The 18,559-nt window shown below is 63.4% G+C and overlaps 1 protein-coding gene across 1 annotated transcript in view; it reads left to right on the plus strand.

The window, feature by feature from the left end:
- TMEM132B (transmembrane protein 132B) overlaps nucleotides 1-18,559 on the plus strand; it is a gene marked incomplete at both ends in the record, with an annotated part of 68,669 nt that overhangs the window by 31,813 nt on the left and 18,297 nt on the right. The window contains one exon of the mRNA XM_079762636.1: nucleotides 17,638-18,529. Coding sequence (XP_079618762.1) covers nucleotides 17,638-18,529 — 892 coding nt within the window. The remainder of the gene's footprint in view (nucleotides 1-17,637; nucleotides 18,530-18,559) is intronic.

The raw sequence follows: 18,559 nt of genomic DNA on the forward strand, positions 1-18,559 counted from the left end.
AGACGTGGGAGGCAGCCTCGTGTCCCAGCCTGGGGGTGGGGTTCCTGCTAAAAGAATCCCCTGCCCTCGAGGCCTGGGCGGTGTGGCTCAGTGGATGGAGCGTCGGCCTGCGGACTGAAGGGTCCCGGGTTCGATTCTGGCCAAGGGCATGTACCAAGGGCATGTGCCTTGGTTGCGGGCACATCCCCAGTGGGGGGTGTGCAGGAGGCAGCTGATCGATGTTTCTCTCTCATCAATGTTTCTAACTCTCTATCCCTCTCCCTTCCTCTCTGTAAAAAATCAATAAAATTATAAAAAAAAAAAAAAAAAAAAAGAATCCCGCGCCCTCGAGGCCTGGGCGGCGGCCCCTCCATCTTCTCTCCTCGCTCCCAGCGGCCCTGGAGTAGGAATTAGGCCCCCATTTCCCCGCAGGAGGCGCGTGGCGTGGAGGCTGGGGTTGTAGCTGACTCCGAAGCCGGGCTGTTCAGTGTGCGTGGCCCTGACTCAGGCGGCAGAAGGATCTGGAACGCCCCGGGCGCAGCCATCGGGGAGCCCTGGGCGTCTTCACGGACGGAGGACGTGCTGGAGGGGCAGTCACTGCAGGGGAGGTGTGCACGCGGTCGGCCCGCAGGTGGGTCTGCAGGAGGGGAAATGCCGTGAGAGCCGGCGGGACAATGAGGTGTCAGCTGGCGGCACCGGGGCTGGGAGAGCAGGAAAAGGCCGACCGCTAGCCGCTGGGGGAGGGGGGGGGGGCGTGCGCAGGGCCGCGTTCCCAGGAGCCGTCGGCGCTGCCTTTCAGCTTCTCCGCCCGAAGCAGAGGCTGCGGAGGGAACGGGCCGAGAGGAGGGAGCCAGTTTGCTGAGTCCAGCGTCCGTGATCGACGCAATGACAGAGCGCTAACGCCGCTTGTTGGTAAAGACAAAAACATCAGCCCCGGCCCGTGTGGCTCAGGGGACAGTGTCGGCCCTCGGACAGAAGGGTCCCAGGTTCGATCCCGGTCAAGGGCCCGAACCTCGGTTGCAGGCTTGATCCCCGGCCCCGGTCAGGGTGTGTGTGGGAGGCAACCAATCGATGTGTCTCTCTCAACTCTCTCTCTCTCTCTCTCTCTCTCTCCCTTCTACTCTCTCTAAAAATCAATGGAGCCCACCCGGCATGGCTCAGCGGTTGAGCGTCGACCTAGGAACCAGGAGGTCAGGGTTTGATTCCCGGTCAGGGCACAGGCCTGGGTTGTGGGCTCCACCCCCAGTGGGGGGCAGGGACAGGAGGCAGCTGGACAGCACAGGGTTGGAGGGGATCCCTGTGGGCGCCAGCACCTGCCAGCCTGGGTTCCGTCTTTCCCACGCCCCTGCTGTGTGACTCCTTACCCTCTCTGAGCCCCTTTGGCCGATGGGGGTTGCTGCAGTAACAGCACTTCCGGGAGCCCTGAGGACGAACCCAAAGCCCCAGGAACCGGGCCGGGTGCACGATGCCATCAGCAAAGGGACCTGGTAGCCGCTGTGTACCCGGGCTTCACAGAATGTGTGAATTAACGCCTTTTAAAAAAAAATATATATTTGTATTGATGTCAGAGAGGAAGGGAGAGGGAGAGAGAGAAACATCCATGATGAGAGAGAATCATGGATCGGCTGCCTCCTGCACGCCCCCTACTGGGGATCGAGCCCGCACCCTGGGCACGTGCCCTGACTGGGAATCGAACCCGGGACCCTTCAGTCTGCAAGCCAACGCTCCATCCACTGAGCCACACCGGCCAGGGCGCCGTGCAGCTTTGACGTGGTTTGTAAGAACCGACAGGAGCCAAGGCCACTGGCGCTGCCAGCACCCGCCCGTCTGGGAGGCAGGGCCCGTGGTGGCTGAGGGCGCAGACCCCGGCCTCCACTCTGCGCGTTCAGGCCCCCCCCCAGCCCCCCCCGGCCCCCCGCCCTGCCGCCTGGTGGCTGTGCGGCCGCGGGAAGGTGGTTTCCGGGCCTCCATCTCCATTTGTCAAAGGGGGTGAGGTGGTGGGCGATGGAAGTGGACACGCCTGGTCCCCAGAAGGTCTGTACGCGTGACCCTTTATTGTTTGTCCTCGTGGCAAAGCCCTCGCCCCTCCGGCCTGCGCCCGCCGCTCGTTCAGACGGACGACCCCTCCCTCAGAACCACGGACGACCCCTCCCTCAGAACCACGGACGTCCCCTCCCTCAGAACCACGGACGTCCCCTCCCTCAGAACCACGGACGACCCCTCCCTCAGAACCACGGACGTCCCCTCCCTCAGAACCACGGACGACCCCTCCCTCAGAACCACGGACGGCCCCTCCCTCAGAACCACGGACGTCCCCTCCCTCAGAACCACGGACGACCCCTCCCTCAGAACCACGGACGTCCCCTCCCTCAGAACCACGGGCGTCCCCTCCCTCAGAACCACGGACGTCCCCCCCCTCAGAACCACGGACGACCCCTCCCTCAGAACCACGGACGTCCCCTCCCTCAGAACCACGGGCATCCTGTCCCTCAGAACCACGGACGACCCCTCCCTCAGAACCACGGACGACCCCTCCCTCAGAACCACGGACGTCCCCTCCCTCAGAACCACGGACGTCCCCCCTCTCAGAACCACGGACAACCCCTCCCTCAGAACCACGGACGACCCGTCCCCGGGGGAACAGGGCGGCGGCCGGCTCCTGCCTGCACGTGTGGTTTCCTCGGCCCGCGGACTGTTTGGCCACAGAAAATGGAAAAGAAGAAGAAGAAGAAAAAAGGAGTGAGTTGCCAAACTGTAAAAATAGAGAGGTTTCAAATAAGAACCCGGATTTCTAGCTTCTCTCGGAAAAACCGTGCGTAGGAGCCTCGTGGGGCCGGTCTTTCTGCTTGGCAACGGGGGCTGGCGCTGAGGAACCGCCTGCCGGGAGGAGCCGGGCGTCCCGGGTCAGCCGCAGTCCCCGCCGCGCCCTTTCGCCTCACCGCCGGCCCGCTCCCCGGCCTGGCCCGGGCGGCCCCGGCGTGTGGGAACCCTGGGGTCCGTGTGTGGATCTGAAGGTCAACGCCCACGGGAAGGCGGCCTTTGCCGGAGACACTGGGGTCCTTGGGGGTGACCCGGGTCCGAGTTGGGGCCCCTAGGATGGTCCGTGACAACAGGCTTCCTGTCCGCTGGGGGCTAACGGCCCGAGAAGTCCCGGCACAAAGCAAAACCCCGGGGAAACGCCGCGGTGTCGCCGACGGTTAATTCTTTATCGGGTTTTCCTAAGACCGAGATCCCACGCGTTTGATCTTTTTTAGGGTTCGCCTTAACACGTCACTGCGTGTTGTGGACACCCGGATGCTCATGGGGGTAACCCGGGGCGGAAAACGGGCGTTTCCGTGCTGGGCGGTGCCCGCGTCCTCACACGTTGCGAGCAGGTGTCTCTGTTTGGTGGGGATGGGTCTCAAGTTTATTTTTATTTATTTATTTTTTTAAAAATTTATTTTTATGGATGTCAGAGAGGAAGGGGGAGGGAGAGGGAGAGGGAGAGAAACATCAGTGATGAGAGAGAATCACCGATCGGCTGCCTCCTGCACACCCCCCCACTGGGGTTGGAGCCTGCAACCTGGGCCTGTGCCCTGACCGGGGAATTGAACCCTGACCTCCTGGTTCAGAGGTTGATGCTCAACCCCTGGACCCCATGCTGGCCGGGCCATTTTTTTTTTTTTTTTAATTTAAAGAGAACCAGGACCCCAGCCTCGCTGCCTCTCCCTGATCTTGTGTGAGTTTTATTACAAACACCTGGTTGAACATACTGGCGTCACTCGCTGGAATGCTCTACCCGCCCCCCACGCTCTCCTGCGCCGCCAGCAGGCCCCCTTCTCGCAGGCTCCCGCTGTGCCCTCCGCCGCGTGCCCTCGGCCGCGTGCCCTCCGCCGCGTGCCCTCCGCCGCGTGCCCGTCAGTTTGGCGCGCTTTCCCGTTCCCTGGCAGAAGCCACTCCGGGTCCATCGGCTGCGTTTCCTGCTCCCCACGGGGGACCAGCCATTTCTCCACGAAGCCTGGACCCCGAGCCGGTGCTTAAAGGCGGGCACGGAGCCCGCGGCGGCCGGTCTGTTCCTGGCGCAGCCCTCGGGGGACCCTGGGGGCCAGGCCGAGAGCCACGTAATGGAGGTGGATGGCTGTGGTCCGCGGGGCAGCCACCCCGGGGCGAACGCATCCTCTAAGTCAGGCGTCCTCAAACTACGGCCCGCGGGCCACATGCGGGTGTTTTTGCCATTTTGTTTTTTTACTTCAAAATAAGATATGTGCAGTGTGCATAGGAATTTGTTCATAGTTTTTTTTTTAAACTATAGTCCGGCCCTCCAACGGTCTGAGGGACAGTGAACTGGCCCCCTGTTTAAGAAGTGTGAGGACCCCTGGTCTAAGAGCTGGTCCACGGGCGTCATCTGGCAGACATCAATCAAGACGCAGGCGTGGCCCGGCTGGTGTGGCTCCGTGGCTGAGCATCGACCTAGGAACCAGGTTAGGGTTCGACTCCCAGTCAGGGCACAGGCCCAGGTGTGGGCTCGATCCCCAGTGGGGGGCGTGCAGGAGGCAGCCGGTCCATGATTCTCTCTCATCGTGGATGTTTCTCTCCCTCCCTCTCTGAAATCAGTAAAAATATATGTAAAAAAAGACTCAGGTGTGGCTCAGGGGCCTCGCAGCCTGTCTGCCACGGGGCTCTCCCACCCCATGGTCTGTCCGTCCCCACGGAGCTGCGGGGTGGACGGGGGAGGGGTGGGGTCTGGAATGGGTGGTGCCCAGTGCAGGGACCGGACCTGACGGACCCCCGTGGGCAGCCCCTGCGAGGCCCGAACCGGCCCGAACCCGCAGGTCGGGGGCTGGGAACAGCACGAGGTCACGCACCCGGCGAGAGGCACCAAGGCCGTTTCTTCAGCCGGAAGGAGGGCGTTGCCCGAGGCCGCCGTCATTTCTCAGCGAGGCCCAGGGTTCGGCGCTGGGCGGACTTTTCTGTCTTTGGCGCTAATGGCCAGGCCGCCCGGTTCTTCCCCAGAGGAGAGCGGACTCGAGTGTGTGCAGGGTCTGTCCTGGGCCTGGTCGCTGCCCTGGGGGGGAGGGGGGAGGAGGGGGGGCGGTGCTGGCGGCTGGACCACTAGCCGCCACCCGGCTGGGGGGATGGGGTGGGCTCTGGACGCAGTGGGTGCTGGACCTGCGGGGGGGGGGGGGTGATCTGGCGCCCGGCCTTCCCCTCCCACAGGGGACGGATGTGCAGTAGCTCCAGGCCACGTGCTCACGGGGCGGCCAGCTGGGCAGACCCGGGAGGTGGGCGGCGTCCTCTCTCTTGTCCCGGCCGTGTCCCGGGCGGGGAGCCAGGGCCTGGTCCTGCCATTTGCCTGATGTGTGGCTGCTGGCCAATCGCCTCCGGGGCCGGCAGGAGGGGTGGGCGGGCTTGACCGCGAGGGGCGTTCCCATATAGGTCTCCCCTTAAACAACTCGGGTGTGAATGCAAATATAGGCGGGGAGACACTTGCGAGAACTGTTTCCTGAAACAATGTTTCTCATGTGTACCTCATCGCCGGGACTTGGAACCTGCTCGGGCAGGAGAGGGTCCAGATGGGATTGGCGTGCAGTGCGCAGCTCTGTCGCCCGGAGAGCTCCGTGGATGTGAGCTTCCGGCTGTGACGTGGGGGACGATGCTGGTTGCGGGAGAACCGAGTCTGATGCGATGGATGCAAAGTGTGCAATTCTAGAAATGGTTCCAGGTGGCGTAGCAGAGGCAGATGCCATATACACTGTGAGTGAACACGGACGCAGCCACGGGGAACCCCCAGTTCAGGAACCCCAAGTTCAGGAGGGGGATGCGGCTGGGGAGGGAGCCCTGGAGGCCTTCGGCTGTATTCGCGATGACGTCTTTCTTCCGCTGGGGGAGGTGGGGGGGGGGTTACATGTGCATTTTTGGTTTCAAGAGACAGAAAACATCCAACCCGAGGAAGCTTCAGGTGCGGCTTGATCCAGCAGCTCCAATCGTGTCCCCAGGACCTGATCGCTCTTCTTGTCTCGGATCTCCCCCCCCCCCCCCACAGGACTGGTTTCATTCTGTTCCTCCACCCGGGGCGTGGCCAAGCCCGGAGGGAAGAGAGCGTTTTGGTCGATTATTTCAAACACAAATCCCAGGCCTCGTCACCGCGGACCTGCGCCGGGTCTCCGAGCGGCCGGGCCTGGGTCAAGGGCCCATTCCTGGAAATGAGAGCGGCATCAGGGCCCGGAATACGGAGCGAGGGAGGAGGTCATTCCCACAGGAAAAGTGGGGTGCGGGTACCGGCAGAAGGATGGGGGCGGGTGGCTGAGTGAGCGCCCACGCCCACAGGGGTCCCCAGGAGCTGCTGGTCTCGGGCCCCCGGTCACGGCTTCCGACGACCAGGCCTCTCCGTCCGGTCCCTGGGCCCTGGATCACGCCTCCAGCCTCTGGGGCTTTGACTCGGCTCCTGGTCCTCCTCCCCGCCCCCAACCCCTCGCGGGAGGAGCCGGGTGAACCCCGGCCCAGCGGCGAGGGCGTCTGACCCCGAGGCCTCCTTCACGCAGGCCCCCCCCGGAAGGAGGACGCGGGGGCTGAGAAATCGCAGCGGCGTGAATGGTGGATTTATCCTGTCGGAGTTCATTGTCATCTCTATTTGCTCCCGAGTGATTCATTCTTACCGTTCTTATTGTAGCTGAGAAAATTAATTTTTATTCCGCCATAAAGGTGGCGGCAATCATCGGGGCTCGGGGAGGGGGGCTGCGTAATGAGGGTGGCCGGGCGGGGGCTTGGAAACCGTCCGCACTCATCAGCCCGGGAGCCGGAGGGACGGGCGTGTTGGCTCGGCGAGGCGTTCAGACTCACTCCCGCCCGTGAGGACGGAGGCCCCGGGGGCGGGGAGCCGAGCAGGTCTCCGCCTCGTTGACCGGCTTCAGTGGAAACAAACCCACGGGAATGAACCCCGAGCCCGCTCGCTGGAGCACCCTGCTCCCCGGGGGTGGGGAGGGGAGGGGGGCAGGCACCCGGCTTCTGGGTCAGCCGCCGTCTGCCTGGGCACCGTCCCCCCACGTAGGAGAAGCCCACACCTCCTTTAGCGCCCCCCACCCCCCGCGTGTTTCAGCCCCATCTCCTCTCTGCAAGGCAAATCCCCGGATGTTGGGGGACCCCCCCCAGGCGCGCTGGGTGACCCCTCACCTGGATGCCGGTGTCGCTTTGTTCCACGGGGACGGGTGTTCGTCGCGCGGTCTTAGACGCTGTCTCCGAGGACGGACGGCTGCAGGGACAGACACGGACCGTAGCTGCCGGGGGCTGTGGCCGGGGTGGGGGTCCCTGCGGACTAGCCTAGGGGGCGTTTTGGGGTGAAGGCAGTGGGCGGTGGGGATGGTCGCCCAGCTGTATGGGTTCCCGTGGCGCCGCCCGCCTGACACGCGTGCCGTTGTGGTCTGTGACGTGCACCTCCCTAAGCCGGAGAGAGCCAGGGACCGGCCTCCCGCACGCCCCCCACTGGGATCGAGCCTGCACCCGGCCTGTGCCCCGACCGGGATCTGGGCCCCAACCGGGGATCTGTGCCCCGACCGGGATCTGTGCCCCGACCGGGATCTGTGCCCCGACCGGGATCTGTGCCCCGACCGGGGATCTGGGCCCCGACCGGGGATCTGGGCCCCGACCGGGATCTGTGCCCCGACCGGGATCTGGGCCCCGACCGGGATCTGTGCCCCGATGGGGGATCTGTGCCCCGACCGGGATCTGGGCCCCGACCGGGATCTGGGCCCCGACCGGGATCTGTGCCCCGATGGGGGATCTGTGCCCCGACCGGGATCTGTGCCCCGACCGGGATCTGGGCCCCGACCGGGGATCTGGGCCCCGACCGGGATCTGTGCCCCGACCGGGGATCTGTGCCCCGACCGGGATCTGGGCCCCGACCGGGATCTGTGCCCCGATGGGGGATCTGTGCCCCGACCGGGATCTGTGCCCCGACCGGGATCTGTGCCCCGACCGGGGATCTGTGCCCCGACCGGGATCTGTGCCTGACCGGGATCTGTGCCCCGACCGGGATCTGGGCCCCGACCGGGATCTGTGCCCCGACCGGGATCTGGGCCCCGACCGGGATCTGTGCCCCGATGGGGGATCTGTGCCCCGACCGGGATCTGTGCCCCGACCGGGGATCTGTGCCCCGACCGGGATCTGTGCCCCGACCGGGGATCTGTGCCCCGACCGGGATCTGTGCCCCGACCGGGATCTGTGCCCCGACCGGGATCTGGGCCCCGACCGGGATCTGTGCCCCGATGGGGGATCTGTGCCCCGACCGGGATCTGTGCCCCGACCGGGATCTGGGCCCCGACCGGGGATCTGGGCCCCGACCGGGATCTGTGCCCCGACCGGGATCTGTGCCTGACCGGGATCTGTGCCCCGACCGGGATCTGGGCCCCGACCGGGATCTGTGCCCCGATGGGGGATCTGTGCCCCGACCGGGATCTGTGCCCCGACCGGGGATCTGTGCCCCGACCGGGATCTGTGCCCCGACTGGGGATCTGTGCCCCGACCGGGATCTGTGCCCCGACCGGGATCTGTGCCCCGACCGGGATCTGGGCCCCGACCGGGATCTGTGCCCCGATGGGGGATCTGTGCCCCGACCGGGATCTGTGCCCCGACCGGGATCTGGGCCCCGACCGGGATCTGGGTCCCGACCGGGGATCTGTGCCTGACCGGGATCTGTGCCCGACATGACCTCCCGGTTCCTAGGTCGCCGCTTCGTCACCGGGCCTCGCCGGCCAGCGGAGGGCTGGCATTTCTTGGAAAGAATTCCGGAAACGCGGGGCCTGCGTGCCCCGGGCTGAAGCCGCTGGGTTTTGTGCTGCGGAGAAGGGGTTCCCTCCGAGCACGCGTCTCCCGGACCCTTTGTGGGTGTTTTTTTAAAGGACTTTCCTGGGTTTTTTTTCCCAGTTTCCCCGTCGGAGCGTCCTGGCGTCCCGGCCTCGGGGGGGAGTTTCTCTTACACGGAAGTCGGGCACCTCCCTGGGCCCATGGAGCTGTCTGTCCTGGGCCTCAGCAGGCGTCTGCGCCCAAGGATTGCTCTCCGGAGGCCTCGGCCTGACCCCCGTCCCCTCCCCGGCCGCCCCCCCCCCCCCAGGACAGGTGGCGGGCTGACTTCCGGTGCTGTCCACGGTTCTGGCCGCACCGCGCCCCACCCCCAACCCCATCCCCAGCCCCTCGCCCCCCGCCCCCCCGCCCCCCTCTCCCCGCTCCCAGCCCCCAGCCCCCTGGGACGAGGCCGGCCCTGGGAGGACCCTCTGCGCCTGACCAGAGATTTCTGTCGCCCTTGGGGTCCTGCGCTGGGTCACGCGCCCCCTCATGCCCAAACCCACAAGCTTCTCCCTAAAGGGAGAGAAGAGAGGTAGGTATTGGGGGTGGGGAGTGATGGCAACAGCAAATGCCTCAATAATTAGAAAAAGCCCTGGCCGGGGTGGCTCAGTGGATAGAGCGTCGGCCTGCGGACTGAAGGGTCCCGGGTTCGATTCCCGGTCAGGGCACAGGCCCGGGTTGCAGGCTTGCTCCCCAGTGGGGGGCGTGCAGGAGGCAGCCGATCCATGGTTCTCTCTCATCACTGATGTTTCTATCTCTCTCTCTCCCTTCCTCTCTGAAATCAATAAAAATACATTTTAAAAAAAGAAGAAGAAGAAGAAAAAGAATCAGGCAAACCTCATTTCAAAAAAAAAAAAAAAGAAGAAGAAAAAGGAAAAGACTCCGGGGGCCCAGCCCTCGGCGTGGAGCCCCCGGCGCCGCCTGAGCCCTGGACTTCGGGGGGCCTGGGTGCGGCTGCTCACGCGTGGGGGGCGGGAGCCATCCTCTTCACGGCCAGGGTTTGCCACCGTCTCCGTTTCAGTGTTTTATTTTCTGCTGAAAAGGCTCCCACCCTCCTCATTGACCTGTTTTCAGGAGCCGGTGTGCGGGAGCTCAGAGCCGAGCGCACGCTGACATCCCGTCGCCATAGCAACCCAGGTGGTAAACATCAGCCTGATGCTCTGGGAGCGGGCGGCCGGGAGGAGGAATTGGGGGGGTTAGAGTGAGGCCCAGAGGGTTGGTGCCCTGGTCTCCCCGGCTCAGTCCTGCGGGAGATAGTCAGGGAGTGTCCAGCAGGGGGCGACGGAGCGGCTGGGCCGCAGCTGCCCCAGAGGGCTGGGGACCCGCCCCAGGGGGAGGGCCCTCTAACGCCTATTCCCTTTTTTTAAAAAAATTATTTTTATTGATTTCCGAGAGGAAGGAGAGGGATAGAGAGATAGAAACATCCATCATGAGAGAGAATCATTGATTGGCTGCCTCCTGCACACCCCCTACTGGGGGGGGCGGGGATCGAGCCCCTAACCCGGGCATGTGCCCTTGGTGGGACTCGAACCTGGGACCCTTTAGTCCACAGGCCGACGCTCTATCCACTGAGCCAAACCAGCTAAGGCTGTATTCCCTTTAAAAAAAATATTTTTTTATTGACTTCAGAGAAGAAGGGAGAGGGAGAGAGAGAGAGACAGAAACATCCATGATGAGAGAGAATCACCGACCGGCTGCCTCCTGCACGCCGCCCCACACTGGGGATCAAGCCCGCCACCGAACCCTGACCTCCTGGTTCATAGGTCGGCGCTCAGCCCCTGACCCACACCAGCCGGGCCTGCGCGTCAGCTTCTAGCTCACGAGCTCACGGGCATCTGTAACGTAATGGTGCACACGCCCAAGGGGAGCTCATTATCTCCGTCCAGATGCCTCCCCCCTCCCCGGCCCCCCTCTCCGTCTCAGAGTCCGGCCCGCCCTTTGGCCCAAGCCCGAACCCCCAGAACTCTGCGCTGGGACCAGGCTCCTCCCCCCTCGGGTCTGGGGAGCTTGGAGGACGCAGGGAGGCTGGGCAGGGCCTGGGGGACCCCTGGCCGGCTGGTGGGTGAGCAGGCGAGGGGCCGGCCGGGTCCGTGGGCACAGTTCCTAAGGGACGCCCCACCCCCAGTCTCTCTGTTAGGGGTGGCTTTTCTGGGCCCTCTGCCCCCTCCCCCCCCCCCCGTGGTCTCTGAGAGGGAAGGACAAACAGTCTCCATCAGAGCCCCCCCCCCCCCCCCCGCCCCCCAGTGCAGCTGAGCGGAGGGAAGAAAAGCCCTTTTATAAAACATGCCCGCAGGGAACATGAGTGATTCAGCGAGTCCTCTGCCCCCGCTCGCTCAGAGACTTCTCGGGGTGCCCGAGGGGAGGGGACAAGGGTTCCCAGCAGGGAGGGATTGGAGGGATTTGGGGGGGGGGGGCTGGGAGGGGCAGGCTGGAGCTCAGGACGTCCTGCGGTCCGCCCTCAGCCATCGCCGGGAAGGCCAGCCGTGTCTCGGGGTCCTGGGGGCGGGGGAGGTGGTGCTTCCTCCATTTGGGGTGCACAGGGGATGGCCGTGGTGGGTGCTTCCGCCCCGGAGGAGGCCTGGGGGCCGGGGTGCCTTTTCTCACGGAGGGCCCCCCCCCCCCCCCCCGTGGGGTTTCTATGGCCAACAAAGAATCCGGGCAGATGACGTCATTATGCTGGAACGAATGGTTTTCCTTAAATGTATTTTTATTGATTTCAGAGGGACAGGGGGAGGGACAGAGAGAGAAACGTCCATGAAGAGAGAGAGTCACGGATCGGCTGCCTCCTGCACGCCCCACACTGGGGATGGAGCCCGCAACCCGGGCCTGTGCCCTGACCGGGAATCGAACCCTGACCTCCGCGTTCCTAGGCCGATGCCCAACCACTGAGCCACGCCGGCCGGGCTGGTTTTCTTTCGAAAGCAGCAGTGGGTCTGGGTTCAAGTCCCCAAATCGCCATCAACCGTCCCCCAAACAAACCACCCGTGGCTCCCACCATGATGATGGCCTTGGCCACTAGGTGGCAGTGTTGCTGTGCTTGAGGCTGCGGTTCTGTGGAGGCCACGGGAGAGGGGCCAGGGCCAGGGGGTGGCGGGGGGGGGGGGTACCGCCCAGTGCCTGAACCCCCGGGGATCCTGGCTGGGTCCAGGCGCCCACACCGCCTCCCAGCACACTGTCCTCCGGGCCCCTGCCTTCCCAGGCTGGCCCTGTCCCACACGGAATAAGCAGTGAATGAAATTTGATTTAAAAAAGGTCCAGCTTCCCCTAAGCCAGTGGTCGGCAAACCGCGGCTCGCGAGCCACAGGCGGCTCTTTGGCCCCTTGAGTTTTCAGCAAAGGCCAGCTCAGGAGGACCCTAATTAAGTTAATAACAATGTACCTACCTATATAGTTTAAGTTTAAAAAATGTGGCTCTCAAAAGAAATTTCGATCGTTGTCCCGTTGATATTTGGCTCTCTGGACTAATGAGCTTGCCGACCACTGATCTGACTCATCCAACAACTAACCAGCTATCAACCAACTACGCAACTCATCAAACAGCTAACCAGCTATCAACCAACTACCCAACTCATCAAACAACTAACCAGCTCATCAACAAACTACCTGGCTCATCAAACAATTAACTACCAGCTCATCTACCAGAGACCCACCTCCTCCAACAACCAGCGGCTGTAACTGCGCACACCTGTGCGACTCCCGTGTCTGGAGAGAGACTCCCCCGGGCGCTGGGCGAGCTAGGACCGTGGTCGGCAAACTGCGGCTCACGAGCCACATGCGGCTCTTTGGCCCCTTGCGTGTGGCTCTTCCACAAAATACCACGGCCTGGGCGAGTCTATGTTGAAGAAGTGGCGTTAGAAGTTTACGTTTAAAAAATTTGGCTCTCCAAAGAAATTTCAATCGTTGTGCTGTTGGTATTTGGCTCTGTGGACTAAGGAGTTTGCCGACCACCGCCCTAGCCGGTTCCCTCAGGGTGTGTCCCCGATGGGTGGCCAGGGGGGACTCCGTTTGGCACAGAGGGACGTGGGACCTCAGGGGGCCGTGGGGAGGGGTCTCGGTCCATGCATCCAGCCCGGCTGGCCGGGGACTCTGGCCCGGGTGCTCCCCGCTCCCTGGGAGCCTCCGCCGCCTCCCTGCTGGCCCGGGGCCGAGCTGCCAGGGCCGCTGGGTGCATTTCCATCTCTCAGCCAACGTATCGCCGAGGCGTCCAATGTAGAATAAACGTGCACGGAAAGCAGACAAGGTCACCTCGCTTCCTATGGCTGCAGCAGCTGACGTGCCGGCAGGGGGTCGGCATGGCTGTCACCGCGATCTATACCGTCCATCCATACCGCGCCCGCGCACCTGGTGCCCGCCGAGCCTCCACGCCGCCCGGACGCTCCGCACGCCCGTGTCCCGCCTATCTTCATCGCCTCCTCGCCGACGGGCACAGCGTGCATTAGGGAGCAGCCGAGCCATTTGATCCGACTTCTTATTTTTTAAAAATTTAAATTTTTATTGATTTCAGAGAGGAAGGGAGAGAGAGATAGAAACATCCGTGATGAGAGAGAATCATGGACCGGCTGCCTCCTGCACGCCCCACACTGGGGATGGAGCCCGCAACCTGGGCCTGTGCCCTGACCGGGAATCGAACCCTGACCTCCTGGTTCCTAGGTCGATGCTCTACCACCGAGCCACGGCGGCCGGGCTTATTTCTGTACTTCTTTATCCGGTCCCCCTCTCTCTACTTTTCGAGTTAGCACATTTATTTTGATTTTTAAAAATATATATTTGTATTGATTTCAGAGAGGAAGAGGGAGAGAGAGAGAAACATCAGTGGTGAGAAGAATCATGGATCAGCTGCCTCCTGCACGCCCCACACTGGGGATCGAGCCCACAACCCAGGCTTGTGCCCTGACCGGGAATCGAACCCTGACCTCCTGGTTCCTAGGTCGATGCTCAAGCACTGAGGCACGGCAGCCGGGCCCGCATGAGCACCTTTGGGCCCCAGCGCTTTCTAAAGGAGAGAGGAGGACCGAGTTCATGGACGCACCTTCTGACTCTCTGTTCTGACCGGTGGATGTTGGGTCTGGCTGCACGTAGCAGAGAGAGACCCCTGGCCGCCGTGGCTCAGGCCGGTAGGAGCCTGTTTGATGGGATTTGTTCTTTAATCTCGTGGTGGCCAGCTCCTTCTGACTTCCCGCGTTCCTTTCTCGGTGGGTGACGTGTGGGTCCCCGCGGTCCCACGTGGCTGTTCCACGTCCACCCCCTCTCTCGCGACGTGAGGACCCGCACCCGCACGTGAGCACCCGGGTGAATTCAAGCTCCTCAGAGAAGGGTTGAGCTCTGACTGGGGCGCAAATACCACGCGTTCTGCCTGTCACTCAGACAGACGGGGGCGTGGGGAGGAGGCCGGCCTGGAGGCGGTGTCCCGTCTCCCTCCTACAGACTGCAGTCACTCCCCCCGGCTCTGGGCTCGGTCCTCGCCATCGAGGCGGATTGTCCGGGGCCCCCGTGGGCAGAGCCGCCCCCGACCCTCTCTGCCTGGCGCGCACAGCGTGTTCTTGCTCTAGGTTTCCTCCGCCCGCCGTGCCCATCAACACACTTTCCATCCACCCGTTTTCTCCCACTTGTGGGGATAACGGCGTTATTCCTGTTTGCGTTTTATGCTTTCATTTCTGTGGCGAAGCGAGGAGATGGATGTTCTCAGGCCGCCACTTAAGATCAAATTCCGAGTCTCCCTTGTGAAGGGAGAAATGTCAGTATTTCTCTTCGATGGAATAAGCAAGACGCGTGTTTTCTGGAGAAGTAGAGAACGCCGGGAAGGACACGGCGGAAGGTGAAAGGCATCCGTTAACCCCGACCGGCGGACGCTGGCCTTCAGGGGCGGGGCCGGCTGGGTTTCGAAGGCGTGGCCAACTTAACAACTGTGAAGTCCACCTGGACACAGAGAGGCAAGACGAAACTCATAGAATTTTGCAAATAACTTTTTATTGATGAGAGAGAGAGAGAGAGAGAGAGAGGAAGGGAGAGGGGGGAGAGAGAGAAACATGGATGATGAGAGAGAATCATGGACCGGCTGCCTCCTGCACGCCCCCCACCGGGGATCCAGCCTGAAACCCGGGCCTGTGTCCTGACCGGGAATCGAACCCTGACCTCCTGGTTCACAGGTCGACGCCCAACCACTGAGCCACGCGGCCGGGCTCTTTGTTATGTTTTCAGTCTTGTGCCCGGGCCTGGATTGTCTGTGGAGAACCTTTGGGATCGCCTTCCGGATTTTATTTCTCTGCCAGGACGGACCTTCCACGAGCCGCCCGCTGTCCTGGCTGCCACTCCTCCGTCCTCGGCAGAACGGCTCTTGCTGGTTTCTGTTGTTCTGTCGGGCCTTGCAGGGGGAGGAGGGGTGGGTGGGAAGGACGCGGATAGACGCACTGTAGGGAGGCTGTGTCCCCAGGCCCCCCCTCCCCGGAGCGCCCGCCCGAGGGGCTGCTCTCAGAGCCAGGAGCAGCGTCTGCGACTTGCGTTCACCGCGTGGCCGGTGTCCAGCGGTGACCTCATCGTGGGCTCTGAGAGCCGGGCCATTCGGAGGCACGTTGGCCGTCTCCGAGGGTCGTTGTCTGAGCGCTGACGAGAGGGACGTGGCTGGCTGAGGCTCCCTCGGGCAGCAGGTCATCGTGGCCGGGAGCTGGAGGGCGTGGCGTGAATTCCACCCCCGCCCCTCGCGCACTGTGGGGCGGTCGGCCGCCACGGAGCCTCCTGTGCCTCAGGTTATCTGTGCGCGGCGGTAATCATCGTCTCCTCAGGGTCAAGAACATTGTGAAGGTTAAGAGAGCGACTACCTGTACCACGCTCAGAATAGAGCTTGGTGTTCCATAGGATTCTAGAAATGACGATGACGGTGGTGGTGACAGAGATGGTGATGGTGATGGTGATGAGGATGATGGTGGTGATAGAGATGAGGATGATAGTGATGGTGGTGATAATGGTGATGAGGATGATGGTGATTATTATAGTGATGATGGTGATGATGGTGATGACAGAGATGATGATGATGATGGTGGTGGTGGTGGTGGTGATGGAGACGATGGTGAAGGTGGTGATTGCAGTGATGGTGGTGGTGATGGAGATGATGATGATGATGGTGGTGGTGATGGAGATGATGATGATAATGATGACAGTGGTGGTGGTGATGGAGATGATGTGAAGGTGGTGATTGTAGTGATGATAGTGGTGATGGTGATAATGATGATGTGATGGTGGTGATGGCGATGATTGTAGTGATGATGGTGGTGGTGGTGGTGATGGAGACGATGGTGAAGGTGGTGATTGCAGTGATGATGGTGGTGATGGAGATGATGATGATGATGATGATGGTGGTGGTGATGGAGACGACGGTGAAGGTGGTGATTGCAGTGATGATGGTGACGATGACGACCATGATCCTATTCTTTCCCTATTCATCACTCACTACCTAAAAGGTGTGGGTCGCTGGCTGTCTTGGCAGACGGGGCTGAGAGGCCCTGAGAACCCATTTTCTTGTTCCACTTGGGAACCCGGGCTGAGCCGGGATGGGGGGCAGAGTCACCCGTGACCGCAGAGCGATGGGAACCTCGCTGGGTGTCCGGAACCGGGCCCCGTGGGCACTGAGCTAACTCCTCGGCCGCCAGAGCCACGCCGGCGGCCCCGGTGTGCGGACGGACACACAGCAGTGCGATGGGGCGGCGTGTTTCCCCTTGAAGAGGTATTTCCTCCTCCCGTGTGCGAGGTCCAGGGCTTGGCTCAGCAAACCTAGCAACCGGCGCGTGGCCGCGGCGATGCGACTCCGAGGAGGAGGTGAACGGAGCGAGCGTGGGACGGGCACAGGACTTGTTCACATTCACAGCCTCTGTCACAACCCGGGGAAGGGAGAGGCCACGGGGAGGCTGAGAGGCACCGGGAGGTTTATCCCCTCGGGCGGGCGTTAAAGCGCGGCCTCTTAACGGGCAGATGTTCTTCCCGCCAGTTTGTTTGGTCTCTTCCCCGCCCCCGGGGCGGCTGGAGCCTCGGCCCTAAGCCGCCATCGATCCGGCTGGCTCTCCCAGAACGGGGATGTCAGTAGAGGAAGTGGAGAGTTGATGTGTAAACAAGCGAAACCACAAAGGCTGTTTCAGCCGCGAGGGCGGCTTTGGGGAAATGTAACGGGATGAAGTGATTAGCGGCGGGCTGGCGGGACCAGGCGGCGGCCAATAAACCAGAGATCACTGGAGCTGTTTCCTCAGAGGGACCTCGATAAAGGGAAATGGTTCCTGAGGGGGCGGGCGGGGGCGGGGGGGGGCCTGGGATGCCGACTTGGGCACCGGGAGGCGCTGTCGGGATGGGAAAGGGTTCCGGGACGTGGTAAGAGCGGGCCAGCGGGTCCTCCGGCCGTGGGGGGGCGGGGGGGGGGCGTGTGGGCGCATGACGGGGGACGAAAGGGAGGGGTGTGAGCTTTTCAGACCACGGATATATTCTCTTTTATTTCTAAATATATTTTTATTGATGTCAGAGAGGAAGGGGGAGAGAGAGACAGAGAGATAGAAACATCCATGATGAGAGGGAATCATGGATCGGCTGCCTCCTGCACGCCCCCTACTGGGGATGGAGCCTGCAACCCTGACCGGGAATCGAACCCGGGACCCTTCAGCCCACAGGCCGACGCTCTATCCACTGAGCCACACCGGCCGGGGCAGCCACAGGACCCCTGGATCCGTGGCAGAGGGGGCTCCTCCAGTTGCCCTGGATGCCGGGGGTGGGGGGGGGGAAGGGGGGCAGGGGAGGTGGTGTGACGCTTATTTCCTTCCCCGTGGGGACTCGGCCTTCACTCTCCCTCCGCTGTGCTTGTCCGCAGAGACGGAGGGCCGCGGGCTGGCGGACGGCCCGCACAGGTTCTCCTCGCTGCCCGCCTACCTCCCGGCGCGCGTCCGGCTGGCGGGCGCGGACCAGGCGTTCTTCCTCAGAGAGGCCCAGCAGGACGTCACGGGCAACGCCAGCCTGCGGGCGCGCGTGGAGCCCTTCTTCGTGTTCCGCGCCCGGTCGGCCCCGGCCGTCAACGCCAGCTACGGCCCGTTCTCCGCCGCGCGGCCCGTCCCGCGGGAGCTGCTGCTGCCCGCCCCGGCCGTGCCCGCCCCCGACGGCTTCCCCTTGAACTGGAGGCTGCGGGCCCACGTGCTGGGCGGCTCCATCTACGCGAACCGGCCCAAGGTGCAGACGCTGTTCTACGTGACGGGCATGGACTGGGGCGCCGGCGGCCCCGCGGACGGCCTGCCCTGCGTCAAGATGTTCGCCTTCCCCGAGGCCCGGGAGGTGGCGGCCAGCTGCCGCCTGCGGGGGGCGCCGGGGCTGTGCGTGGCCGAGCTGGAGCTGCTGCCCGAGTGGTTCAGCTCGGGCCTGGACCTGGAGCCCGCGGAGGAGATCCCGGCCCAGCTGGGCGGCACCGCCATGGAGCTGTTCTTCTCGCTCTTCCCCGCCGACCCGGCCGGCCGCTGCCCGCTGGAGGACGAGGGCAAGTGGGCCAACCACATCCACGCCGGCCCCGGGGCGCCCCCGCCCGCGCCGCCCGCCCGCCAGCGCATCGGCAGCGTGGTGGTCTACCCCACCCAGGACGACCTGCGCTGGTCGCCGCGGAGCCTGGACCGCAACGTGGTCCTCTCCGTCCCCCTGAACCTCGTCCGCCAAGGGGACACCGCCACCTTCCTGGTCTCGCTGGCCAGCGGCGCCGAGGCCGAGCACTTCACTCTCAGGTGAGCGGCGCGGGGCGCGGGCGGGCGGGG

The sequence above is a fragment of the Cnephaeus nilssonii genome (assembly GCF_951640355.1).
Source record: "Cnephaeus nilssonii genome assembly, chromosome: 22".
Lineage (NCBI taxonomy): Eukaryota > Metazoa > Chordata > Mammalia > Chiroptera > Vespertilionidae > Cnephaeus > Cnephaeus nilssonii.